This window comes from Pempheris klunzingeri, chromosome 14 (assembly GCF_042242105.1).
Source record: "Pempheris klunzingeri isolate RE-2024b chromosome 14, fPemKlu1.hap1, whole genome shotgun sequence".
In the NCBI taxonomy this organism is placed as follows: domain Eukaryota; kingdom Metazoa; phylum Chordata; class Actinopteri; order Acropomatiformes; family Pempheridae; genus Pempheris; species Pempheris klunzingeri.
Window position 1 is genome coordinate 9,824,956 of NC_092025.1, and position 27,842 is coordinate 9,852,797.

Below are 27,842 nucleotides of genomic sequence, written 5' to 3' on the forward strand. Positions count from 1 at the left end.
GTGCAGCCAATCGTCAGTACAACCCCGCAGGACTACAACAAGGCAGGGAGTGGGAGGGAGGACTTGGGAAGCAAAACATGGCGAAATAACAAGTTTGGCTGTTAGCTGCAGTTTGAACTAGGCACCATATCTGTAGTGCTGGACTACAGCTGCAAGTTCACAAAACCTGGACGCTGGAGAACGAAAACGACGCGTAACTTGAGATAGTCGAGGGCCCCAGTTTAGGAGCATTACGGTGGCTGGTGGGAGAGCATAGTGCCTGCCTGTCTGCCTGTGTTTTCCCCGGAAGGCTGGCAGTGCTAGGCGCGACTGTCAACACAGAAAATGGATGTAGACGGAAAGTTTATTCTGGAAAAGACTGTTTAGCATGTTAGCTTAGCCTCGCTAGCTAGAGCCAGTTAATGTTAAATTGATAGCGCGCACCTGACGCGGTTGTCTGATCAAACGTGCGCTCCGGTCGAGATTGAGTCATATTTAAATCGTGTTAACAAGTTTGACAACAGCAGCCAAAACGAATCGTGTTAATTTTCCGGACGTATCCCACAGTGGTAACCTCGGAGGACGCCTGTTTAGGGCAGATAATGACAGGCTGACAGTCGGTTCTGGTGCGGTGCGGACGGACCCAGACGCCATCACATCAGACGTTGCGTTCTCCTTAAAAACAACCACTGCTTTGCTGAGCCGTAAATGTTATTTTCTACTTTGTGAACGCGACAAGGAGTGTTTCAGCGGCACACCAGACCTGTGTGGCAGCTTATTTTCCGCGACACGCATCATTTTATCATTTATGACACCAGCTGGGAGGTTGTACGGCAGCAAAGACGCGGCGTCTTGTCAAAATGAACGCAGCAAGGTGTTCAACAACAGTGGAGGTGCATCGCATTGAAAACCTGCCAGTTGTTAGATCGGTACCCATAGCCGGCTAACGGTGACGTTAACAGTTTGTTGAAATCTCTTATTTGAAGTTGAGTGTGTTTTGTTCAGACGCTGCAGCCGGCATTTGTGTAAAACAACTGCGGATAAGGTAGCTGTCGGCCGGAGTGGACGTGAGCTAGCAGGCAGGGTGCGTCTGTGGCGGCTCTATCTGCGATGTGTTTGCTAATCTAAGTGCTACCGTGTTGTTCCGCAACTGTTTCAGCACATTAGAGACACCGCTGCTGTATTTTTCCTCTCTATATAAGCCCCTCTCAAGCTCGTTTTAGCAGCCACTTGAATTTTCCCCAAGTACTTCTTGTTAAATATCTGGCTAACTTGTTAGCTAGCGTTCTAAGTTTCGCCAGCTATGTCTGAAAACGCCCCCACACGAAGCCTGGATGACATAGACCTCGCAGCTCTGAGGGTGAGTATTGTTATTACAAGATAAGTGTGCTGCACTTTATTCATGTGGAATCGTGGCAGACGGACTCATTAGATGTTATGTCATATGAACTGAGGTGTCAGTTTGTCTCTGACACAAGCACGACCATTTAACACCCACGCAACAAAGTTGAGGAGGGATAAACATCCCTTGGCCTGCTGTTGTTATCGGCAGCTGCTGTTTTAGTGTCACAGATTCCCATCAAAGGTGTTTTTTTTTCTGATTTCTCCATCCAACGAAGAAACAAAGTCTACAGCCCTGACAACTTTTCGTGATTAGTGCGATTGAAAGAAATCATAAAAAATCAAATCATGGCTGCTCCTGTCCTCAGGGCTGTCACACACTGCACCTGATCCACTTTGTGACTGTCATGTAGTTGTGCTTAAAGCAGCCATGTTGGACATTTTCATCATTTCAATGGTGCTGTTTTTTTAGAAATATTTTCATCTGTTAGTTATGAACTCTAAAATTGCAGTGCAATTTACATCGTTTAAAAGATTATTTTGGAGATGCTTTTTCACATGGGGAGCTGACAGGCCGTGAATCATCTAAGCGCACCCTCTGGAGTCTTGGAGCTGTTTTTTTTTTGTGTGTTTTAGTTTGGTTTGGATTAGTGACAACATTTGAACACTGTATATTTGTAAAACACTACTTATCAGACTTTGTTCGGGATAAAACAAAGTCCTGGATTTATTTCCCTCGTGTGTTGGCGGTCCACCTTGAAGGCCTCTGTCTTAAAACATTAGACATCAACTTTAACCAATTTACCAGACATGAAATGTAGTCAAAGTAAAAAAACAAACAAACCTGCTCACCACTATTTGATCAAGATAACCGTTTCTGAATTAAGTCCATAGTTCTGATACTCCCTTTTGATGTAACTTCATCTCAATGCCAAGTGTCAGAAATATATATTTTCTTGCAGCAGTAAATCCCCTTAGGACAGACCTCTATTAGCATTAGAAAGAAATGTTTTATTCATTCTATCTCCGCTTTTTTGAAGAGATGACAGCCCAGTCTCTCCCACTTAGGTACAGCTTTTAAGCATAACCTTAGTTATCACTTTTATAGTAGATGGCCTTTTTAAATCTCTTGTCAACATTAAGATTACTAAAAGTTTTCTCAAAATGTGCATCTGGCACCATTAAAACTGTAATGTGAAAATAGAGAATATGAGAACCAGATGTCAGGATGAAAACGGTGACCTATTGATTACTCTATGAAGAAAAAGAAAAAAACCCTGCATATCAGAACATACAAGCTGTTCCAAACATTATCCAAGAGGAAAAGTAATTTTCCCTGTGCCCTCTGACAATATTAGGAAACTCTCCAGCATTTCTGTGTAGCTGTAAATGACTTAAGGGTCTTAACAGGAGATCAGTCGTAGTTTATCCAAATCCTGGTTTGTTACCTCTTTTTCTGACTTCAATAAGGGCTCACCTGAGAATCTCATTTCACAAAATCCCTGCACATTGTTATGACCCAGTTCTTTACAATTAATCTATGTAAAATGGCAATATGTGATTGTCCATATCTTCTGAGTTTAGTAATCGTTTATAATGGAATTCAGGGATTAGGTTATAAATCTCATTGGAACCATAGCAGCTTTCAGTGGAAACATTGCACTGCAATTGGTTGTCTGGTATTGTACAATACATCGAATCATCAAACAAAAGTTATGTTTACATTTATTGTTGCTCATAACACATTGTATATATACTTTAGCACTAACAAATGTCTTGTGAAGGCGTTTTCGTCCTTTTAAAACATTTGCAAAGGTGGTGATTTTTTTCAAAATTGAAATATAGCATTGCAGTGCAGCTCAGTGGTGCAGTGGTTAGCACTGTTGCTTCACAGCAAGACGGTTGCAGGTTCGAACCTGCAGTTAACAGTTTCTGTGAGGAGCTTGCATGTTCTCCCCCTGCTTGCGTGGATTCTCTGCGGGTACTCCAGCTTACCCCCACAGTCCAAAGAGATGCAGTTCAGTTGGCAACTCTAGATTGACCGTAGCTGTGTGTCTGAGTTTGAATGGATGTTTGTCTCTATATGTCGGATTGACTGCCGACCAGTCCAGGGTATGTTTTCGGCCAGTGTCAGCTGGGATTGGCTGCAGCCCCCCGTGACTCTCAAGAATAAGTGGTATGGACAATGAACAATAATGGAATACAGCGTTGCTTACTACCCTCTTCTTCCTCACGTCTGTTGGCGCCACCTGTTGATTAGTGGAATAGAGTGAAACCATTGGCACGTGCACATTCATGCTAGTGCATAGTTGTTCATGAGATAAACAAAATGGGGGCAGACTCATAGAAGAACAGTTCTGAGCACCACTAGAGGACAAAAACTCCACAGACAACCTGTCAGTGGCTCAATCACAGCATTTATTCAGAAATTTGATACAAAGTACAGAAGGACTCCAGCATTACATAATGACAGCCCGCTGTACACAGGCTTCAACAAGTCATTGGTGCAGAAACACTTTATTACTATGCCAATAGCACTGGATCAAAACAAGCCATCTGCACAGTCGTGTTGATTACAGGTGACACAGTCAGTTATAATTTCACATCTAAGACAACAGAAAGTTACAAGCTCGTACTCCTCGTACTTACCTGTTTTGTTGTTAATTTAACACAATTGAAAAGTGACTTCTATAATTATTGTCAGGGTCAAACCGAAAATTTGATAGTGCACAGAGGGTATTGCATGCTGATTTGAAAAGAATACCAGCCCTCTGGTACTGAAAGTCATAAGAGATGAGAAATATAGTCTTGTGATTTTCTTTTTTTGCAGGGAAACAGTCCATGCTCACTGTTTGGCATAACCAACCTTACATAAGTGTCATTAAAATGATTGCTGAAATATTAAGAAAAACTCTGACTGACATTGGTTTGCACTTTACACTTTATTGTTAAGATCACTTTACAAAAGTTCCACGTTAGATATTGAATTGGTTAAAAATGTACCTACTACCTTTTCCTCCATGTCAGCTTTTTCACATCATGATCATAAATTCACAATGCCATCATCTAAATTAACTTTAAGAAAATTGTTCAAATCCAGATATTTGTGGATGCTCTCCAACACTTATATATCAATTTTCCAAGTATTTACTAGTTTAAGACCCATATTGGTAACATAATCTAACAAAGGCAGTCTTGATGAATTTAAAAATGTGAAATAAACATTGTTCATCCCTAACTGTGATGTGCAAATCATGTGAGGATGGTGAGAACTTGGCATGCTGTTGGGATTAGTTTGAAAAAAAACATTCCCTTTACCATTAAGCTTTATTGTTCATCAAAGACTATGCATAGCTCTAAATTTAAATACTTAGGTAGCCATTTAAAAACATTTAAGGTCACCGGGACAATTGCCCTCCAGGGATATGCAGGAAATGCAATTTTATGAGTCGTGCTCAGTTTTTGCTGATTGTTGGAGCTGAGCAACCATAGATGATCCAGGCTTATTTTAAAAGACTTCCTTTGTCAGCTAAGCTGTGACACCCCTGCAGGAAATGAGTGGTCAACTTCTCCACAGACCACACCACTACCAGTGTCTTTTAGAGTTCATACTGTGCTGAACTGAGGTTGTTCTTACGACATCAGGCTGGACATAACTTGAAATTTGGGAAAATGCATTACAGTGTTCCCTGGGGTTCTCTAATACATTGAGTTTGTACACTAACATGACAGCACACTGACTGATTTCTCCTCCAGTTACCCTGTAGTTTTACTGCTTCCTTGCCTTTATTGCAATCATGCCGACAATTTGTTTGAGTGTGTGTGCTGGTGGTGCTGCTCCTCGAACATTACTGTACCCTTCCCCTTCTATCACTTCATTCCTCTCATCCCACTCTCTGTGCTACACGTGGGTGAAGCTACCGCCCCTGCCTTGCCACCCACTCTATCATTACATTATTCTCCTCATACCATCATTCTCCTGCCTCCCACTTGACGTCACGGTCCCCCCTCTTTTGTGTCCTCGTACATAACGCGTTTCCATATCTGGTTGGTATGTTTATGTCATCATATGAGCTGTGTGCAGTTGCATCAAATGTGTGGTCACTTACCAGTTTTACAGCCAACTCTTTCACAAGTGTATACATGCTATTTTTCCCCTAAATGTTTCCTGTCTGAGAGGAATTCTCTCGTCCTTGTTGAAGGCAGAAACCCATCATTGGAAACAGATGAAAGCAGGATAGGTCATGCTGTACATTCTAAACCCAAAGCAGCAGTCTCACCACCCACACATCTTCTTAAAGCCATATTGAAATCGTATGAAAGTAGAGCTGCTTGTCATTTTCCCTTGTCTCTTGGGGAGGGGGTTGCATAATTTAGTCAAAGCAACCTACTCATTATTAGTGATATATGTGTGCACTGCTCTGAAACTTGAAATGGACAAATCAAGACAAGGCCAGAAGTCACGTCCATGTTGTCAGACTCCATCTTTCTATATCTAATCTAGTATCAATATTTATTATATCTGCATGTCTGTTTTCCTCCATGCAAAGTCCTGTGGGTGGGTAGTGAGTGTGTGAGTGGGTGGCTAGGAAGATTTAGTTGAGATGATTTGTAGATTGGATTTAAACTGGCTGTAGCACACAGTACAGTAGGAAATATGGAGGTTGTTTTGTGTATGTTTGTGATTTCAGTTCTACAGTCTGTGTGGTTTTAGTGTGTGTTTAGGTGACAGTTTTTCACGATGTATTCTGCAGCTGTGCTCTGCCATCACTGCACATGATCTTTAATAGAGGTGCACAGCTTCTGTTGCTGAGGAAAACAATTCTAATGTACCTGTTTGTCTTGTTTATTTTATACAAGTACTGTATCCATTAAATCAAAGATTCTCATGGTGGAATTAAAATGACATATTGCTTGTAAAATTATGTTGGCCTGGTTTTATTTTGTGTCCTCAACAGTGTTTTGTGTTTAGACTTGCCAACATAACTGACGACAGATTGTAGCAGTTACTGGAACAGGTGCAGTTTTAGTATTCAAGGGTTACTCTTAACTGAAGAAACATGAGTGTAACAACATGAAAAATTAGGGTCGCCACTTAGGGTCGGCATTGAAGTGTAGATGTGTAGGATTCAAAGAGGAACACAGCAAGCATCACCCACTTAAAAATAAAAATAAAGGTGGTTTGCTTTGAGTGTTGTCTTTTTAATTTTGCCATGAAGTAAAAGGAATTGTAGGTTATTTCATTTAAATGCTTTTTTTTTTTTTAATATGGAGCTTCTTGTATCTTGAGCATGTTAAGCTGAAATGGCACGCCAAGGCAGAAAACATGAATGTCCTGGTGTATCTGACCATGCTCTGTCTGCTTCTGGTTTGACTTATGAATCTGCCCTCGTCTCCCATAGGATCCTGCAGGAATCTTTGAGCTGGTCGAGGTTGTCGGCAATGGGACATATGGGCAGGTGTACAAGGTGAGACATCGTGCCTGAATGATCGAGGGCTTTTTCTTTTTTCTTTTTTGGAGATTGAAGCATTTGAAGCAACACTTTTTGTGCACACTTGTGCAATGAATTGTTGTAAATTTGGCAGGCTGGAGTGTGACTACAAAGACCACTCTAGTGCCTGCTCCTTGTTAGATGCTCTATGCATTAACTTCTCAGATTACGGAAGATTTGGCTTACTGCTATGTCAATAACTTTTTCAGTTTCAGCCTGAAAAGTTTAAAGTGGCTGTGACAGAAAGATAAGGGACTCTATTAGAAGAAAGTATAAAATAAGAATGGCAAAATGGTGTGATGAAGAAATCGGCCACACTTAATGGGCAAAATTCAGAAAGATTGAGTTCCAGCTTCATGTTAAACTCAGCTGACCGCTGTTACGATGGTCCAACTTCTTTTTGAACCAGGGCCGTCACGTGAAGACGGGCCAGCTGGCTGCCATCAAGGTGATGGATGTTACAGAGGAGGAGGAGGAGGAGATCAAAGCAGAAATCAACATGCTGAAAAAATACAGCCACCACCGCAACATAGCCACATACTACGGTGCCTTTGTCAAGAAGAGTCCACCAGGACATGATGACCAACTTTGGGTCTGTCTACCCATGCCTACCCTGATGATTTTACAGCAGTATGCCTCATTGATTGTACTTGCTAAGTTTGTGTTTGTCTGTATGTAGCTGGTGATGGAGTTTTGTGGAGCGGGATCAGTGACCGACCTGGTGAAAAACACTAAGGGCAGCTCTCTAAAGGAGGACTGGATTGCTTACATCTGCAGAGAGATCTTAAGGGTGAGAAATCACAGTTGCACCAGTCAAAACAAGTCTGCAGCAGAGGTCACATCACTCTGCACCGACCAGTTTTGACATCTTTGTCTGTGTGCAGGGCCTTTCTCACCTCCATGCCCATAAAGTTATCCACAGAGACATCAAGGGCCAAAATGTGCTGCTAACAGAAAATGCAGAGGTCAAACTTGGTACGTTGAATGCTTTTGCACATTTTGCAAAAATATGCATATTCTATCCTTCATTGTCTCACGTTCTTTCCTCGAATCCTTTTTGTCCACATTCAGTTGATTTCGGGGTGAGTGCTCAGTTGGACAGGACCGTTGGACGTAGGAACACCTTTATTGGCACACCTTACTGGATGGCACCTGAGGTTATTGCCTGTGATGAGAACCCTGACTCCACCTATGACTACAGGGTAACGGCAGCACTGTGTTTCTGTGTGTGTTAGCTCTATGCTGTGCTGCATATGAAAGATGAAGACTGACCTCGCCCTTTGTGTATTTTGCAGAGCGATATCTGGTCCTTGGGGATCACAGCCATTGAGATGGCAGAGGGAGCTCCTCGTAAGTGCATCTTTTTTTTGTCTACCTGTTAATTGTTGAATTATGCATTTCTATGTACTCGGCAACAGATAATTGTCTCAAAGCCCATTCTAAAGGACCTCATGAATGAGCCTGTCTTACATATGCAGCCCCGTTGTCTGTGCCTTCAGATGGACAGCTGACTCACTGTAATCAAGGTAGTGTAGTCGTGAGCTGGCAGTTGGCCTGTGGAGGCTGATTGCACAGATCTTTCTGGTCTGCTTAGTGGAGAGATCTGTCTGCCTTGAGATTTGGTTTGAAAACTGACTAAGAAGCAAAGAAAATCTCACTTAAGAGCACCCAAATGCTTGTAAAATGAATCGCAGCTCTTGTTACGAAATTCCATGTTAAACAGCGGCTCATCATGCCCAGTATACTGCTACATATGATCAGTTGGTGGTTGTCATAATAAAACTGTTATACCCCTACTTGCAGCAAGAGTTGTATTACACTCTTTACTTACTGGTTTACTTAGTATTGCATTGTATATTAAAGTAGCAGTGGAAAGCACTTGTAATATGGGGCAACCATTTTATGAGCTCCACATTGTTGCAAAATGTGTCTTCACTCTGCCTGAATCACACTGCCACCTGCGGCTAACTGTTGAGTTGGGGACAAATTGGTCTCTTTTTAAATAAAATTAAAATTCCCCCTCCACCATAAACTGTGTTTCACTTGGATGTGATTTTCACTGTGCAGAATAACGTGCAGAGTTTGAGATGAGATCCCTGTATTCACATTCATCTGCTGAAATGAGGAAAATTTCTCTGTGCACAACTTAAATCTGAATTTAAGGCGTTCACCTTAATGTCACATTATGATTTTGTGACATCACGACTAGATTGAAAGCCAGTCACGGTCCAACATGAAAACAAACAAACAAAAGGTAAAACAATTTACCTTTTCATATGGGCAAAACATGTCAGACACAAATCAGTATTACAAATATATTTATATGTCTCAAAACTAGTCTGGTGGGGAAGCTTAAAGTTTAAGTAGAGTCTAGGTTTCATAGCCAAGAAAATTTGTACCACTGGTACTTGGAAACTTTTGAATGTTCTGAAAGCCTTTTTTCACATCACTGATAAAGACTACAGAGCTCCTACAGATCATGTTGACGTGAATGACATAAGGCATACAGGCCAACTGTCAAGCTGGTGTTAATGTACTATTATGAATAATGCAGTGTTTACTCACTCATTCCACCAGTCTCATTACTGAAGTATGTTTTCCATGACTCAAGTTGCAATAGTCCTTGTTTTTGAATTAGATATTTTTAGGTTTGCAGTGCTGAAAACATTAGTCAATAAATCCGTTAGGTGATCAACAGAAAATAATGGAAGTATAAAGTTTTTTTTCTGTTTTTTATGTTAAACAAAACAATCAATGGCGAGACACCACATTGGTCTTGCATATGATTGGTATTTTTTCATTAACTACATGACTGTTTTGATTTCTTTTTTTGTTGCTGCTTAGTTGATTAATTAGTGGTGAAAATCATCATTAGTGACAGCCCTAGTTGTTTTTTCTTCTTTATGGTCTTAATGACAGCTAACTTAATGTAACTGTTCTAACCCATTTTTAATGAATTACAGTTATAGCAGCATTCACATTTCTATAAATGTGCAAATGGAATTTGTTGTCATAATTGGGGATGGATTTTTTTGTTTCAGTTTGCTTTTTCAATTGTTTGTACATCACACACAATATACTGTATCTTATGTATTTGGTATTTGGGAAGTGTTTTATTTCAGCATTCTCAAAATGGCATTATTTAATGCTAAAACATATGATATTGATATTTGATATTTCCTGCATATAGCCACGTATCATTTGCACTTGCTCGATATGCTTACTGTTCAGTTGTTTTTGAACATATGAATCATTAAACATCATTCACACACTTTAGAACAGTCTGTTCACTTCCTATGGTAGGAGACACTGTTCGTACCTCTTCTGTTAAGATGCATGAACACTTCAAAGAAAGCAGAGAGCTGCCGGTACAGCAAAAGAGAATTAATTTAGACGTGGCACAGACAGTTTCTGGACTGTCTGTGCCATAGTTTAGGCTAGAAGCCTAAACAAATAGAACAGTTCACTCTAGGTATTAAGTAAAAAACTAAAAGTCTTTGTACTCAATAATTTCCAGTGGACAGGATGTTGACAAAACTGCCAACATCCTGTCAGTGGTTGATTCCCTTTGACATTTTTACTGTGTAATACATGTTAAACATGCTTGTTATATGAAGCACAGATGATCAGTATAAGTGTGATCCCTCTATTTTAATGTATCTATCTTAAAATGCTGAAATTAAATTTCCTTCTTGCCTTTTGCTGTCTCTGTCACGTTGCATAGGTCCAAAAGACTGCATTATAAAAGCCTATTTACTGTGAAACTGTAAAGCTAACCAGTCAGGTTTAGCTACCTACCTACGCTGGGAACACAATGACTCACAGGCCTTGCTCTTACATTCAATGTAACAATAAGCCTGGGGCAACAGGAAACATTGGATAACAGCAGCTGTAACCATGTTTGAGGACACAACAAATATGTGTAATGGTGGTTAGTATTATTAACACCATCATTAACTACCATATGTAGGAATAGCATATTCTGTCTAACATAACATTTATCTGACATTCCTTTTCCCCTTTTAACACTACAGCTCTCGGCGTGGGTAGGAGGATTTAATAATGCCTAACAACTTCTCACTGTCTCCTTTATTTCTGTAGCCTTGTGTGACATGCACCCGATGAGAGCTCTCTTCCTGATTCCCAGGAATCCCCCTCCCAAACTTAAATCCAAAAAATGGTGAGTTATCAGCCGTCCTGTTGTCTTCTTTACATATAACATACCCTAGACACTTAACAGATACTCGTCTATAGTCAACAATCTTTTCTGCCTACCCTCTCTGGTGGACCAATCACTGCCGGGTGACGCTGCTTGTGATTTATTTTTTTCTTTTCCAGGAACATCGTCACAAACACTCAGTTTGTAAAACTGAAGAAATACTGTAATTGTAGGAGCTTTCATCAGTGGGGCATAGGCTCAACCACCATTGTGTTATCATATTCAGTGATAGATAGTGATTTAACAGACATTTATCTAAGAGAGAAATTGATATTTTAACTTAGTGTTTTTTAATATACATCCTCTAGTTCCCTTGTATTCCATTCTGGTTTATACACTTGAATGTACTTGTAAATCACAGTCTGGTTAGCTGCTGGTGTGGTCCTTACTCTTCAGATCCATTCAGAACTCACTGTCTGCACATGATGTGGACTACAGCACAAGCTTGTCTACTTTGTCTCTCATTTCCTACATCAACACTCTGAAAGCCTTCCAGCTTCAAACACAGACACACCCCTCCTGCTCGGTGACATGGATATATATATATATATCTATATATACAGTACAATTTAACGTGATGTGATTTCATTTAGATTTAAAAACAGTGGAACCGTAGATACATTCCATTTCAGTGATTTTCCGCTTCAAAATACATGGAAACGTGTATGTCATGCATCAGATGCACATTTGTAGATTATCTCTTTGTATTGGAATTACATAAATCTGCAATAATTAGTCGGCTACATCAACAAATAAATGTAATATGCCCAAGTAGGAAACATCAGATCATAGCAGTAGAGCACATTTACATGTGCACTATAATAACTTGGTTACTCTGTTTACTTTGTCTGACAAAACAAAAGGTTACAGCAGAGCAACAATAACCAGGTTAAGTGCATATAAACACATCTAATGAGAACAGCGCTGAATGGAAAGAATTCTGCTTGCACGGGGAGTGATGCAAAAGTACAGAACTTTTATTTCTCAAAGCAGATGTTCTGTATCAGGTTACTTTAGGTGCATTTGTCCTTCGACTGGGAAGGAACTTTGGAAGCTGTCCCTCCCTCAGATTTTAAAGTGTGAGAGGTGTGGAGCTTTGCTTTAAAAAACTAATTTGTCATATTCTTTCTCCTACCCTACTTTTTTTGCTCCTGTTACTTTTCCCAGCTGCTCATTAGTAGACGCACTTAGTAGAATTTGTGGTCCCACTGCATTCAGACTGCAATGTTCCTGTCACAGTGTTTTTATAGTTCCTATCATCAAGAAGCTGTCAGTCAGTATTGTGTGACGTAAGTGAACAATCCCGCAAATACAAAAGCATAGGTGAAGGCACAATAACATCAACTCAACAACTCTTTGTTTGAACATTATAAACTAATACAAGTAGTATTGTCTTCCACTAAATAGTGTTTTATCGTGGTTTTATTGTTCTCTCATTTTAGTGGCAGTTTCAGTAAAATGAAGTGAGAAGAAAGAAACTGCTGATTGTAAAGTAGTTTCTCAGATTGTTAATTTACTGTTCACTCTGTTTACTGGTTAATCTCAGCTACTACTACTCAAATCACGTCTTTAAAGACATTACAGAATGAAATGGGTCAATGCAGAATGTTTTCTCAGTGTCACACAAGACTACAAGCATGAACCAGGAACCTTAACGGCTTTAATTCACATACAAAGAAAATTCCTAGAAATGTCAGACACACGATTCCTCTCCAGACAGTGCTGGACATGTAAAAGGGGCTAAAGATTTTGTTGGATTGGGAACGTGCTCAGTTACAGCCCAGCCGCCCAACATTTCCATATCTCCCTGCCGTCCCACTCTCCCTCACTAGTTCATCATCCTCTAACCTCCCCCTTCGTCCCAGGTCCAAGAAATTCATTGACTTTATAGAGGGCTGTCTCGTGAAGACTTATCCCAGCCGACCATCCACAGAGCAGCTGCTCAAGCACTCATTCATCAGGGACCAGCCCACTGAGCGCCAGGTCCGCATCCAGCTCAAAGACCATATTGACCGTACGCGCAAGAAAAGGGGCGAGAAAGGTAAGCAAATGAGATGGACAGAGCCTAAATGAATATAACCCAGGCTATGTTGTCTCTTCATGGACATTGATTAGTAACTGTAGGTTAGTGTTCTACAATATCCTTTCACATAATGTTTGACTTCTCTTTGTTTCTAATTGTCCTTATATAGAAGAGACAGAGTATGAGTACAGTGGTAGTGATGAAGAGGATGAAAATCGTGGAGATGACAGAGAGTCAAGGTAATTGCAGTTCATCATCTCTGTCCAAGTGGTATGAAGCCATCACTCGTGTTCTCTGTACAAACGATTGTCCCCAAAATGTAATTGTGGTCATCAGCTCAATCCTCAATGTGCCCGGTGAGTCGACCCTGAGGCGTGACTTCCAGCGTCTGCAGCAGGAGAACAAAGAGCGTTCAGAGGCTCACAAGAGGCAGCAGGCCCAACTGGCCGCTCAGCGTAGGGACCCTGAGGAGCACAAGAGGCAACTATTACATGACCGACAGAAACGCATCGAAGAGCAGAAGGAACAGCGTCGTCGACTTGAAGAGGTAATAATCAACCAGAGTAGTGATACCATTTGAAAGTAGTTCAAAATACATTATGACAATTATTCCTTCCCAACATGCCTTTATCATAACTTTCTTTCTGTCTTGTGGCTACTTCTATAAAGACACAACACTTAACATTCCAATATTGTCCAAGATCACTGTAATATTACCTTGATTACTGAGGTTTGAGTTTGTCTCCCTACTTCAGTGAATGAGAACGCTGTCATTGGATGTCTGTAGCGTAGATACAAACATTCATGATAATGTCAGATACATTTACCCCAAACTTTCATCATCTTTTTTTATAAATGGATTACAATGAATCAAAACCAATATATTTCTGCAGTTGAGCTTGATTTTCTGTAATTAATTGCAATCCTGCACATTTAACCAGAGGCTCATGGTACTAATACATTATGCAACACAACAGTACATTTTTAATTCAAAGCAAAACTGTAACGAAACATCAGGTTCCTTGCCTGCACTTTGTCTGCTCTTTTCCTTATCCTTGACTCACTTAACTACTCACTATTGCCCTTTTATTTGCTCTTTATCAAGTCTCCAATCTTCAGGTCAGTATTTGGTTTGCCATTGCTTGCTTTGGTCATAAGTACACCTTCTATTGTAGGCCCTACCAGACACTTAAGTAATACCCTGAACGTATAAACTATGAACATACATGATAAAGCAATACTACATGGTAAAACAAGAATGTAAGAGTTACAGTGTTTGAACAGGTTAGATCTTGAAATATGGAAATGAGGCCTATGTACTACATGTAAAACATATCAGTTCATTTCACCTATTCATCAGGTTTTTTTCTGTCACCATCTCAAAGCCTCTATGATTGAATAACTTGTTGCAAATATTCATCAAAACCTCAGGTCACCAACATTCATAGTAAATAAACAAGTAAACAGTGGGGAATAGAGTGAGATTGTTCAAAGTGAAAGAAAGTCCAGCTCATTGCAACACACATACATTATTAATGCAAACATTCGCCCAAACATTTTTTTTTTAGCCAAGAGTGGGATGTTCTGTGAATGCAGAGTTTGTAAAATGGATGGAAACTGTGAAAAGCTAGTTTCACCCCTAAGTAGTATGGAGATTAGTGAGTTGTATTAGTGGCTCAAGATTTAGACTTTCTCTACACCAAGACCTAATCTGCCTATTATGAGGCTGTGAAACAACCATGTCGCAATCTGACAGATATAATGTGTAGAAAAGCATGCTGTTTCTTACAATGTGTCTATTTTTAAAGGCTGTAGGGTTAAAGAATGTAAGCAGGCCAGCTGACAAGGTAGCTGTAGCTGTAAAAACAGTGTAGCCAAGAAATTACATTAAATCACATGACATTCGCAGTTAAAAAGTATATGCATTATTTTTTTTATCACCCTCACGCAAGACCTTTTTTTTTTCTCTACATGTTTGTACACTGTGTATGTAGATAATGCTATTGACAGTATTTTCATACTGTTGTATGGATTAACAAGATGTTGCTACTGCCCTGAATGTGTAACAACATGTCATCCTCTCTGCCCGGCAGGCAAATTAACTTATTTAATATAGAGTTGACAAATGAGTGCCATCATAGAGACAAAATGTTAGGAAAAAAGCCTTGTGGAAAGCTCTGGCTTACAGTCTGTAGCGACTAGCGATTTGTTTAGTGATTGGCTGGCAGAGTCAGATGATCATGGTTATTTTATGTACCATGTTACCTCATGCAACAAAAAATATGTGGAACTTTACAAGTATGCCACTCTGTGATTTGATGTTTTAGACTAATTTGTTACTGTCTAACATGTACGAATTGATAGCAGAAATATTGATGCAGAAGTGAAGTACAATGAAATTAAATAAGAATGTTGTGTTTGTGATGTGATTTAATTGTTAAGGTTGAGGTAACACTTTAAAACATGCTTTTAGAAATGATTTAAATAAAGGTTATGCACGTTGCTGAAGATTTTGAAAGACATACTGACATAACTCAGCTCATTGCTGTGCTGACAAGATGTCAGCTGCTGTGAACTGTTTGAGGGGATATGTGGGATTTGAACGAGGCACATGTAATTGCTATTGTTGTTAAAAGTATTGTGTAATGTAGGTAAAGAATTTCACTGCAGTAAGATTGAACTCCCATAATGTACCTTGACCTCCTCCTCTATCTATCAGGCTCTTCTGTTCAACTAACTAACTAAGTGCCAACTATGAGCTCAAAAGAGCTCCAAGTGTTTTGTGTTGCTATCTGCCAAAAGTGAATAACTGGTCAGTTGGAGTTTGAATCAAAGCAGCACACTTAGAAGATGATTAGGATGCAAAAGGTGTGTGTGTGTGCTTTTGTGAGAATGACTCACAGCCTGTATTGTCTGCCCTGCACTCCTGCTCCCTTTGTATTCCTTTTTTTTCCCAGCCCTTAGCACAAAAAAACAAGGGAGGGTTTGCTTATACTCGGGCGATCCATTATAAATTCCCCTGTGCAAACATAGCCTCTATGCTCATTTCTCTTTTTCCTGTCACCCTTTTCTCCCAGCAACAGAGAAAAGAGCGAGAGATGGTGAGGCAGCAAGAAAAAGGTCCCCATCGGAGACTTGACGATATGAGACGAGAGGAAGATAGAAGGCTGGCTGAGAGGGAGCAGGTAACCAACCACAGGAGATGTGGGGCCGCAATCAGCCAATCAGTGTATAGTGTGGGTGTGTCCACCGGCAACACTGTGCAAGTTGCTCTGGTGGTGAAATTCCATGAGTAGGTTGCCATAGCAGCAAGGGTCTAAATTAGTGTATTTATTCAGAGATGAGTTTTCTGTGGGTGAGCTCTCTGCGTCTCTTATGCTCTGTTTCCAGTCTACCCTCAGTAACACAAGAGTCTGACATCATAGCACCCTCACCTTATAGTGCCAGATACTGCTTTTATGTTCGCACTGTACTGTACAACAATCACAATGTACTGCAAAATATTTTGATTATCCTTAATGTAGTTATTTATCACAGTGCTAGAGTGATGTTGTGTTTTAATGGTAACTTTAATTTGTCTCGAGTCACTTTAGATTTAACAGGGACTGTCATGAAAATACAGTGTGAAAATAGTTGATTTTTATCAATACAACACGGTTTCTGTTGTTTACTGGGATGACATTACATAACTGTTATCTGCCCCCATCTTCTACCCTTCCCCTGTATACTTTCATTTCTCTTTTCCCACATTAACGCCTGTGCTTCCTGCCTTCCTCAGGAGTTTATCAGACATAAGTTAGAAGAAGAGCAGCGGCAATTAGAAATCCTTCAGCAGCAGTTGCTTCAGGAGCAAGCCCTGCTTATGGTAACTAGTCCTCACTATTCCTTCACCATTTTTTGTTTTGACTGCAGAGGTTTCCATGTTCCCCTCTCGGTGATAAAGCCTCATCAGTTGAAGAAGAAGATAAACTGACCAGCACTGAACAATGCTGTGTGTGTCCTCACAGCAGTATGGCTTGTTTTTGTTTTCCTCAAAGCAAACACTGCAGTGTTACACATCTATTTATTTTTGTGGTAGATAGCGTTTGGCTGGAGTAAAATGCAGCTGAGACTAATACTTTTTACAATCAGATTCTAACAGCTCTACTTGCATTTGTACCACAATAAGTAGATTCAGGCTCTAGATGTGCAGCATTTTGATGTATGCTGTATATACTTTACATGTTGCAGAATGTGGGTGCATCCCCTGTAATATTGCATGTCTTGAAAAGGCATGCGCTGACCTAGATTTTGGGGCAGTTTTGGGCAGATTTCAATGTATCAGTGTAAGTGTGTCTTGCTTACACAGAGGGGAAGAATTACCACACTCCTGAGATCTTTGTTTGAGCTAGCTCCTGTGGAACATTGGAGTTGTATCATTTGAATTGAGCTATAGCGTCAGGTCTTTCCTATTTTCTGGAGGGAGGAAGAACCCAATCCTCACTACTGTTCACATGAAACAATTGATGCTACTCCTACTCATATTACCTTTTAAATGTACATACCTTTTATATGGACCAGAGCATAGGTTCAACCACAGTCCCTGGAGTAGTTTTGGGGGTTGAGTGCCATGCTCAAGGACAATTGGCAGAGATGATGTGTGCAGCAAATCCCCAGCAAACTAGTGGCCACAGTTGGTATTGCAGGATCACACATAAACTGGCTCTAAAAAACTTTTTCTCGTACACAGGCATGACCATCACAAACACCCACAAATGACTGTTTTTATTATCACAATGTCATCCTTTATGTTTGACTTTAACACTTTCAATTGGCTCGATCAGAGAAGGATTCCAGTGTATATACTCTATGGGCCCAATAATGATGAAGCGTCAGAGAGCCTGAATAAAATTTGCCATATGTGCCCGGTGATTAGGTCACCGCCTTGGCACGCAGCATTCAGCATTCATTCGTCTTGAAACACAGATCTTAATATATCCGTTGTGCACAGTATATGTTAGAATTTCCTGCAATGAACTCCATTCCTCTCCTGTTGTTTTAATCAAATGTGTTGATGTAAATTTAACACTTACTGCAGCTGCTTCACAGAAAGAGCCTCCCTGTAGTGTGTTTCATTTGATTTAGAATAGTATATTAGACAGTAACAGGCAAACTGTGAATCAGCTCGAACTAAACCAGAAATGACATGAATTTAAATGGAACTGCTGGATGGCTTTGAAGGGCAGCTGCAGGAAGTGTGAAGCCAGCAACAATTTGGTGCTCCACAACAAGTGCAAGGAAGCAAGTACATTTCAAGACAACAATGTCACCATCAGATGAAGGCATGAACATGAACAGTTGAACAAAAGTCAGAGATGTTGTTCACAACAGATAATGGTGGTCTTTCTTTTGTTTTATTTAGTCATCCTCCGTATTCTTCAAGAAGGAAAATCACTATTCTATGATCTGAAAATAGATATAAATGAGAATCAAAGCTGTTGTGGAAATGTTTAGGATTCCTACTTAATCAGAAAAAAAGCTTAAAATTGGATACAGCCATGTTGCACAGTAGCTGGGTATCTGTATCGGGGTGTCGGTGGCAGCAGGGCCTGTATCTCCTTTTCCACAGGAGCTTACTCAAGTCCTCCTGAGAGACATGGAGAGACTGTAATCCCTTGATTGTGTCCTCAGCCTACTTTTAAGTCCCTCCCTCACGGGGAAGCACCTGGGTGAGGCATTCTCACCAGGTGCCTGACTGGGTTTTCTCACTGTGGAGGAAAACCACAGTGGTTTCTTGAAAAGATTTTTGCTCTCACTCTCTACACAGAACATGTAGGCCATATGTGCACATCGTAATGAAGATTGACTTGTAAATCTTGTGCTTTGCTTTGTGGCCCAAAGTGATTTGCAACTTGAGCAGTTAAGAAGAACAAATGACAGCAAGTATTTAACTTTATGGGAATGTTTATTTTGATTCTGTGTACCTAAGACAACTTTATGTGAGGCATTCAGATAGTTCAGTTTACTCCTTGAGAACAGAAATCTAATGGTCTGCTGGTAAACGAAACAATGTGGATTTGAGTGACTCATGGCTAAAACTCTTTTCATTATTCTGTAATTTCTTGTTAAGTTATGAACACAGTGGCCATCAAAAGACTAGGAGACCTGTGCTTACAGCTCACAATGAAAAACCAACAAGTCAACTGACTGACTTTTATACTGTTTAATTTACACCACAAAAAGGCTTAGCTATAGACAAGATCAATATTCTTTTGATGCGATAGTAATTGACAGCTGCACCAAAATAAATGTTTTCAGATTATATAGTCTGCACAAAACATTATTTCCGTGGATGAAACCAGTATCGGTCAGCTAAATATGCAAACCTCTGCCTGTGTGTGTAAGTGAATGCAGACTAACTGTTTGCAGATGTGCTGGTTTGGCTATGACCTGCTTGTCCTGCTGTCCAGTCTGCAGCACCCAGCATTTTGACTGCAGTGTGTTTCTTTGATAAGGAGTATAAGCGCAAGCAGCTTGAGGAACAGCGTCAGTCTGAGCGTCTGCAGAGGCAGCTGCAGCAGGAGCATGCCTACCTGGTGTCTCTGCAACAACAGCAGCAAGAAAAGAAGCCTCAGCTCTACCACTACAACAAAAACCTGGAGCCCAACAACAAACCTACTTGGGCCCGTGAGGTAGCAATGTTACCTACATTAGACGCATTGCAAACTAAAGTCAAACTACTGGATGCTTGAATACAGAGAAAATCTGTCTTTCACTGTCATCCTTGTTTCAGGTGGAAGAGCGAAGTAAACTCAACAGACAGGGCTCACCCAAAATCTGCACCACTGTCTCTGATACTGCCATCCAGTCACGCTCTGACTCAATCAGCCAATCAGGAGTGGTCCAGTCTGCTCAGACCCCTCCAATGCAGCGACCCGTTGAACCCCAAGGCGGGCAGGGAAAGGTGGGTGCCTGCAAGTGTTTCAAATTCAGTTAATTAAAACATCCTGGAATAGCAATACAAGTGCTTGTGCATTTCTGCCCGTAATTCTTTAGCTGCTTTACCTTTCATTGTCTGTGCTACTTTATTCACGCCTTCTTCTTCTTCTTCCTTCCTTTCCCTCTCCACCCATCTGTAATCACTTTGTTCCTACATTTAAAAAAAAAAATCACTTTGGAACACAACCTTGCCTTTTTCCCTACTTCGGCCTGCTTCTCCGACTGTCACGTGCACTTTTCTCTCCACGCGGCTGCTCCTCCCTCCTGGTGTGCTGCCGCCGCTCCTGTCCTCTGCAGTTCCAGATGGCTCACTTGGTTCCACTGAAGCCTTATGCCGCCCCTGTCCCTCGCTCCCAGTCCCTCTGTGACCAGCCCACTAAGACCATGTCCGCCTTCCCCACCCAGGATCCCTCCCTTACCCCCACACCCCGCCCCATCCACTCTAGAGAGCTGGTGCGTCAAAACTCAGACCCCACCTCTGAAACACCGGCACCACTGACACATCAGATCAGAGAGGATCGCGGCCCCTGGATCCGCCTGCCAGATGTGGAACTTCCACCTAAGGTAAGTTGCTAGTTGCTGATTTCGACTCTGCTGTAGGTGTACGAACCCAAAGCATAACCCCAGTTTACACGTTTTTAACAGGTTTATCCATACACCAGTATCACTACAGTTAATAAACTGACATTGAAAGGTCTAATTTATAAGCAATAGAAACTGGTTACCTCACACACTAGCTGGTGGATATAACAGTTTTTCCATCCACTGCTCTGACCTGCATTTGGTGGTGAAGGTGATTAAAATCCCAATCATATTCACATATTTATATCTAGGAGAAACTCTTGACCAATTAATTAAATTTATATGAATACCTTTTATTTATACAATGAAATTGTAGTGAATCTGTAGTGCGTTAAAGGCTGCTTAGGCTACCTGAAGAGAGGCCGGTCTTGTAGGAAATTTCTGTTGTTTATCAAGTTTGATATTAGGGTTTAAAACAAAAACTAAAAACATCTTCGACAGCTATTGTGTTTGTAAAATACTGGGAAATGTAAGACTATGATGTTGCTGTACTCAGATTCCCCAGAGGACAGCATCTATTGCCACAGCTCTCAACACCAACCTGACCTCTGGCATAAGGCATCCAGTAAGAGCCAGGTACTGAAGACAGCCAAGTGATTTGATCAGATGTTTCCTGAAATTAGTGCCTCCTAAATGATGGTAGGCTTTAATGACACCTTGAGATAACTGATGTGTATTATCAATGCATCCTCATGGCAGCAATCCAGATCTCAGCCGCAATGATCGCTGGGAGAGAGGAGACAGTATGAGCATCATTTCCAATCTGCCTCAGACGGGCTCTCTAGAGAGGCATCGCATCCTCAGTGAGTCCCTGCCTCGCTAGTTCCATTTCTCTGCAGGCTGTCTTTGCAGTAAGTCTGATTTCAGATATATAACTACACTCTACAAAATTGCTATTTTCAGGTTCCTCCAAAATGGATTCGCCCATTCTCTCCCATGATAGTCGTCATAAGCCAGGGGAGTCTCGCACCTCCTCCCGCCCTGGGCGCCCTGCTGTAAGTGGTTCTTTCAAACAGACATTTTATAGGGTGTCTCTCCAGTGCTCCCTACTTATAAAACCAGTTTTAATATTACCGAAGGGTTGCATATGCTCAGTTTGATCTCAAATGTGCCTTTTCTATAAACTGACATATAGAATACTGCCTGAAGCTTTTCTCCTAATGTTACCTTTGCATTACACCTAATGTGCACCGCACTACTGCTCTTTCCCTTCATGTTTCTTCTCCTCTCAAATCCTTGTTTGTTGACTTCACCTCAAAAATACAGAGTTACAAGAGAGCTATAGGGGAGGTTAGTATCACTGTGTCTGTGTATGTTGTGCAATGCTCAGTTTTCATGCATGAGTTTATATTTGCATTCAGTGGCTGTGGTACATGAAATAAATTGCATGCTCTACACTGTCTTCATTTAGTAGTTAAATCATGTTTTTGAATTAAACACCACTCTTAACATAAAGGCCTTTTTAATGTTTTTGAATTTATGTTACTATATGGACGTCCCAACACACGCCTTGTAACCATGTGTCAAAAGCATCCTGAAATATCATCAAGTTGACCGGCTCTGAATTATGAGAGCGCTGTGAGTGTTGAGTCTGGACCTACATTTGGACTGTTTCTAATCCATCCTTCAGACAGCACCACATCTTCAGTTGTGTTTGGACTGTGTTTAATATTAATATTGCTTATATTACCGTTGTGTTATTATCTACTTTCTTGTCTTTTCTAGTGACTGATGGTATGTTTAAAATGTTTTTTGGATACATTCTTAAAGTGAGCTGTGTGTGTACAGGACCATGGCCTTTTTGCTAAGGAACGCGCTGAGGAGCAGCCAAGGCCCCCAGTCAAGGCCAATGATTACTCCTCCTCCTCAGAGAGTAGCGAGAGTAGTGAGGAGAGCGAGAGTGGTGAGGGAGCAGAGGAAGAAGAAAGCCCCACAGATCGGTAACCCTAACACCTACAGTTACTAACTATTCAGAAAAGCAAGAATTGTTTTTATCTCTGAGCTTTAGATAAAGTATCAAATACTTAATATACTCTCTTTTCAGTCTTTTACATTATCAAGCTTGAGGTCCTATGTCATCCTTGACTTCTGCTCCTCTTCATTTCAGTCACAGAGATGCTGACACTGATTCAGTCAACACCATGGTGGTTCATGAAGACGAAGGCGAGGGGGAAGAGGGAGAACAAGCTGGAGGCTATGGGGATCAGACCATGCTGGTGCAGAGGGTGAGTCATTTGTGTACATAATGATGCTTAAAATGCATTGTGACATCAACACAATGCATTTTACAAAATATTACAAAGCAGCAAGACAAGGGAACTGGGTCAATTTCAGAGGCCGACCGTAGTCGGTTTAGCCAATTAACCATTTCCGATAGGACATCTTACAAACTATTGTTATCAGCAGAACTTGGCTCAGACAGTGGCTGATGGCAACTAGCCAAAGAGTCAGTCGCTTGCTGTTTTACCTATGAACAACTTCATCCTTCACTCCTTCATCCTCCTAGTCGCACGAGGCATCACTTCATCTTTTTTTGTTGTCCAAGTTTTGCATCAGGTCTCCTTAAAAGGACTCCTCCTTTTAAAGGCACTATATTATTTTACCTACTTTCTTGTATAGGTTAATGCGTGGTCATTTTTGGACACTTTCTGTGTGTGGTAGTGTGGGTGTTGCACGGTGCACCTTGGTACTGGCGTGGACCTCAGACAGTCAGCCAATTAATTCGGCTTTTTCCAGCTCCAAACTATTTATCATGTCAGCCTTTGAAAATCTACTATTGGTTGTTAGTCCATTTTGTCGTTTGAATTCACGACCAAATGAAGGAGACATGTTATGTGGAGCCTCTTCCTCCCTTAATGAAGTTTGATAGCAGAAAAAAAATTAACATGTCCAAAGCACAAAGGGGAGGTAGACTTATTCTGCCTTAAGGCCGGTTATACATATTTACTGATGTGTATGTATCAATAATGCAATAAAGCTGCATCTGAATATTGGTTTTTATTTTGCATGTTGCTTAAACTCCCCTTGGTATAAATGTGAGATTTTTGGATAGACTGCATTATGATTCAGTGACAGACGGCATACATCTTGCAGGTGGCTGATGATGAGCTGAATGTGGGAAGTGTTACCTTCACTGAAGTGCAATAGTTATGTGTGCAATAATTATGATGCAATAAGAATCAAATATATGTGTCAAGCTACAGTTACATTATTGAATGTGAGGGAAAGATATGGAGTGTTTGGTATTATAAATAAACTGACACACGCTATACAATATATAAAAAGAGGAGACATTTTGAGTACTTTAACACATACAATAAATATGCTCTCTGTTTTTGAAGCGTGTCTTCAAACCTGAAGAAATCCACCTGTTTAACATTAGAACAATGGCAGAACAGCAACGTTACCCACTGAACTGAACAATTAATATCATCTTCTGGAGGCCATATTTTGTTTTAATAATTATAACTGTTACAAGCTGTGCAGATGAACTTTCCTTGTCTTTTCATAGAGAACCAGCCAGTGTAAAAAAAAAAAAATAGTGTTTTAGATTCTCAGTATTATTTCTTCTTTTGCATATTCGGTCTTCATTATAACATATGAGGCTGAGTTGCACCGTCTGATGTTTTTGGACAATGGTGACAGAAATAACACCAGATTTGTAGAGAAACGTTTTACAGCTGCATGTAAATTACATTTCACACCAGTGACATAAAAGACACAACTGGCTGTCTCGTCCAGTCTAAAGAACATGAACTTGACTTTTTCAAGCAAGTTTAGTCGACTAAACGACGACTGTTACTTCACTTCTTGTGGTTACTGTGGCATATTAACCAAACAGGTCATATCCTGGTAATTGGTGCAGCAGATTAGCCTAGATCCCAGTCTGTCATTGACGTTATGTAATAAATGGAGTTTGTTTGTGTGTGTGTGTGTGTATCTTCTTTTACCTGAAAGACCCCAGAGAAGCGGAGTCATAATGGGTACACGAACTTGCCAGATGTGGTGCAGCCCTCCCACTCCCCCACTGATTCAGCCACTCACTCCTCCCCTGGGAAAGACTCTGTTTATGATGTGAGTTTCACTGATGCTAAGTATATCAGTCCTAAATTCCTAGTTTATTTTTACATGTTCCCTATCTGCCATCATTCCAGCCATGAAGCCACACTGAAAGTCACGATGACCAGTTCAGCTTGTCAGTGGACTAACATTAAGAATATATCTCAGAAATGCTGTTTTAATGTCACATAGGCACAAAAATGTCAGACATGATGTTTAAATAAGACTCAACTCATACATCCTCTCTATTCCATCAGTATCAGTCCAGAGGTTTGGTTAAAGCATCTGGCAAATCCTCCTTCACCACCTTTGTGGATCTGGGCATGTATCAGTCACCAGGAGGTACAGGGGATAACATGTCTGTCACTGGTGAGTCAGAAACTTTTCAGACATCTCCTTGAAGTTTCTTGAACATTAAATCAATCAGTCAATCAATCAATCTTTATTTATATAGCGCCAATTCACAAGAATTCTAGACCAAACTCTTTAATTAGAGAGAGACCCAACGATTCAGCAATTCAAAATTAAGGATTCAAGAATTCCCACATGAGCAGCATCAGATATTATATTGAGCAACAGTGGCAGGAAGAACTCCCCTTTAACGGGAAGAAACCTCGAACAGACCCAGGCTCAATATGGGCAGCTTCTGTAGGGGTCCGCGTTGGGTGGAGGTTGGACAGAGAGAGAGAGACAGAGAGGGAGAGAGACAACACAAACAGCAACCAACGTACTAGCAGTGACTATAGCACTAACAACAGGAGTTCGACTAAAAGATTAGCAGTATGATATTATTGAAAAACATGACGAGTGGCCAACAATCTGCAGCAGTGATTCATGAACCAGAGAACCACATCAGCAGGACCAGGACCAGGATCCACAGGAACCTGAGAGATGAGAAAGCACAGAAAGGCTCCGGGGAAGATAGCAAGTTAGTGGCAGACATTTGGCTGACATGAGACATAATGATGGAGAGGAAGAGGAGGAGAGAGAATAGAGAGGAGCTCAGTGCACCATAGGAGTCCCCCGGCAGTCTGAGCCTATAGCAGCATAACGAGGGGCTGGTCTAAGGCCTGAGCCAGCCCTTAACTATATGCCTTGTCAAAAAGAAAACAAAGAAGCTGCATTGCAAAAGTATTCACTAAAATAAATAGTCAAATGAAATACTTGACTCACCTGGCATATAAAGATTCAGCATTATGCCCTGGTTTTGTGTCTTCCTTATTCAATTAAGCCATTTCCATTGCCACCTCTGTGTGTAGGCTCCAGGTTTGAGCAGCTGAAGATGGAGGTGAGGAAAGGATCCATGGTGAACGTCAATCCCACCAACACACGCCCCCCCAATGACACACCTGAGATCCGCAAGTACAAGAAGAGGTTCAACTCTGAGATCCTGTGTGCTGCACTTTGGGGTGAGAACAGATTCAATACTTCAGATTCAATATGATGGATATTAAACACCAAGCAAGATTAGATGCCTCAATCTAACTTAGTACTCAAAATGTGATTATCTTTGAAGTTACCAGACACAGGCTGAGAGTACAGAGAAAGCAGATTAGTGTGGTGTCGGAGCCAAGTTATTTCAATCCATTTTATCTAATTTAGACAAAGAAATAGAGTAAGGCTTGTAGATCCAGAAGTCGATGGGTCACATCTATGTTATATTTTTCTAAAGAAAGTTAAATATCATGGCGGCGGTAGAGTTGCTGCAGGTTATGATGTGGAAATGATACAGAGATGTCAAATAACAGCGAGTTACAACACAGGTATACTGCAAAAAAATATTTTAGCTGTGGCTACAAGAAAAGCAATTATAGTCATTTCCTGCTAAGTGAAAAAGTTTTTTATTTGTGCATGTTTGTGTCCCCAGGTGTGAACCTGTTGGTGGGCACAGAGAACGGTTTGAAGCTGCTGGACCGTAGTGGTCAGGGCAAGGTTTACCCCCTCATCAATTCCCGCAGGTTCCAACAGATGGACGTCCTGGAGGGCCTCAACCTGCTCATCACCATATCAGGTCATTACTGCTGCTCATCGCCAGTCTGCTCTCACTACATTGGCTTAAGCTGTCTGTGCTTTTGGCACAAGACTTCTGTCTTTAATAGGATGCTAAACACTAGATGCCAAATTGTTGTAAAGCTTTCAGAGTGATTAGTTTGCATTGAACTTCAAATCAAAGGAAAGCAGTTTTTTTCTGTGCACTGTGTATTGGTGCCTGATGTCAAGCCAAATGAGTTCTAAAAATAGGAAATATTTTTGTACAATGTACTGTATAAATAATGTTGATAATTACTGATGCTTTTATCAGATATTTACATATGACATAGTAGTGATGTTAATAATGAGAGTTTGCAAGAAAGACCATTTAAGTTGCATATTACAATAGTTTTAGTTTTCTATTTTCATATGAAATGAGTTGTAAGTTCTATATATGGCCAGCTCCTCTGTGCATTGTGTTCAAATCTTAGTAAGGACAAAGGATGACTTTAACCAAGAATTAAACAAATTTCGTCTATTAAGGCAAGAAAAACAAGGTGCGTGTCTACTACTTGGCCTGGCTGAGGAACAAAATCCTCCACAATGACCCTGAGGTGGAGAAGAAGCAAGGCTGGACCACTGTGGGGGAGATGGAGGGCTGCGTTCACTACAAAGTGGGTGAGTGACAGATGATGGGTATTTATCACAGCTGTCTATTCCACTCTGGACAAATTCTCCTGAATGCATTTGGTACAGTGAATTATTGATTAAAAGTATCTGATGTCAGATGGCCTTGCGGTTGTTCTATCTAGTGAAATACGAGAGGATAAAGTTCCTGGTGATTGCTTTGAAGAATGCCGTGGAGGTGTATGCTTGGGCGCCCAAACCTTATCACAAATTCATGGCTTTCAAGGTAAGTCTCCCCTTTCCTATGAGCTGGATTGATTATGCGAGATCAGTCAACCAGAAGAGCATTAAAGTTGATTATCTTCTCCCACTCACTTTCTGCTCCCAACCCACACTCTTTTAATCAGTCTTTTGCAGACCTGCCACACAGGCCCGTCCTGGTCGACCTGACAGTGGAGGAGGGTCAGAGGTTGAAAGTCATTTACGGCTCTTGCGCTGGCTTCCATGCCATCGACGTGGACTCCGGAAACAACTATGACATTTATATCCCCGTTCATGTAAGTTAGACGGC

At 40.9% G+C, this 27,842-nt stretch overlaps 2 protein-coding genes across 2 annotated transcripts in view; one reads left to right on the top strand and one right to left on the bottom strand.

The window, feature by feature from the left end:
- Positions 1–27,842, bottom strand: part of gltpd2b (glycolipid transfer protein domain containing 2b) — a 139,068-nt gene that overhangs the window by 37,295 nt on the left and 73,931 nt on the right. The window lies entirely within an intron of this gene.
- Positions 1,005–27,842, top strand: part of mink1 (misshapen-like kinase 1) — a 29,522-nt gene continuing 2,684 nt past the window's right edge. Inside the window, exons 1-28 of the mRNA XM_070843823.1 lie at positions 1,005–1,339; positions 6,723–6,788; positions 7,222–7,404; positions 7,492–7,602; positions 7,697–7,787; positions 7,884–8,014; positions 8,108–8,162; positions 10,914–10,992; positions 12,897–13,072; positions 13,224–13,293; positions 13,391–13,601; positions 16,132–16,239; positions 16,833–16,919; positions 19,549–19,725; positions 19,827–19,997; positions 20,330–20,596; positions 21,111–21,190; positions 21,314–21,417; positions 21,518–21,609; positions 22,403–22,554; positions 22,722–22,839; positions 24,572–24,688; positions 24,931–25,042; positions 25,933–26,082; positions 26,541–26,684; positions 27,188–27,322; positions 27,457–27,557; positions 27,679–27,828. Coding sequence (XP_070699924.1) covers positions 1,283–1,339; positions 6,723–6,788; positions 7,222–7,404; positions 7,492–7,602; positions 7,697–7,787; positions 7,884–8,014; positions 8,108–8,162; positions 10,914–10,992; positions 12,897–13,072; positions 13,224–13,293; positions 13,391–13,601; positions 16,132–16,239; positions 16,833–16,919; positions 19,549–19,725; positions 19,827–19,997; positions 20,330–20,596; positions 21,111–21,190; positions 21,314–21,417; positions 21,518–21,609; positions 22,403–22,554; positions 22,722–22,839; positions 24,572–24,688; positions 24,931–25,042; positions 25,933–26,082; positions 26,541–26,684; positions 27,188–27,322; positions 27,457–27,557; positions 27,679–27,828 — 3,495 coding nt within the window. The 5' untranslated portion in view covers positions 1,005–1,282. The remainder of the gene's footprint in view (positions 1,340–6,722; positions 6,789–7,221; positions 7,405–7,491; positions 7,603–7,696; positions 7,788–7,883; positions 8,015–8,107; positions 8,163–10,913; positions 10,993–12,896; positions 13,073–13,223; positions 13,294–13,390; positions 13,602–16,131; positions 16,240–16,832; positions 16,920–19,548; positions 19,726–19,826; positions 19,998–20,329; positions 20,597–21,110; positions 21,191–21,313; positions 21,418–21,517; positions 21,610–22,402; positions 22,555–22,721; positions 22,840–24,571; positions 24,689–24,930; positions 25,043–25,932; positions 26,083–26,540; positions 26,685–27,187; positions 27,323–27,456; positions 27,558–27,678; positions 27,829–27,842) is intronic.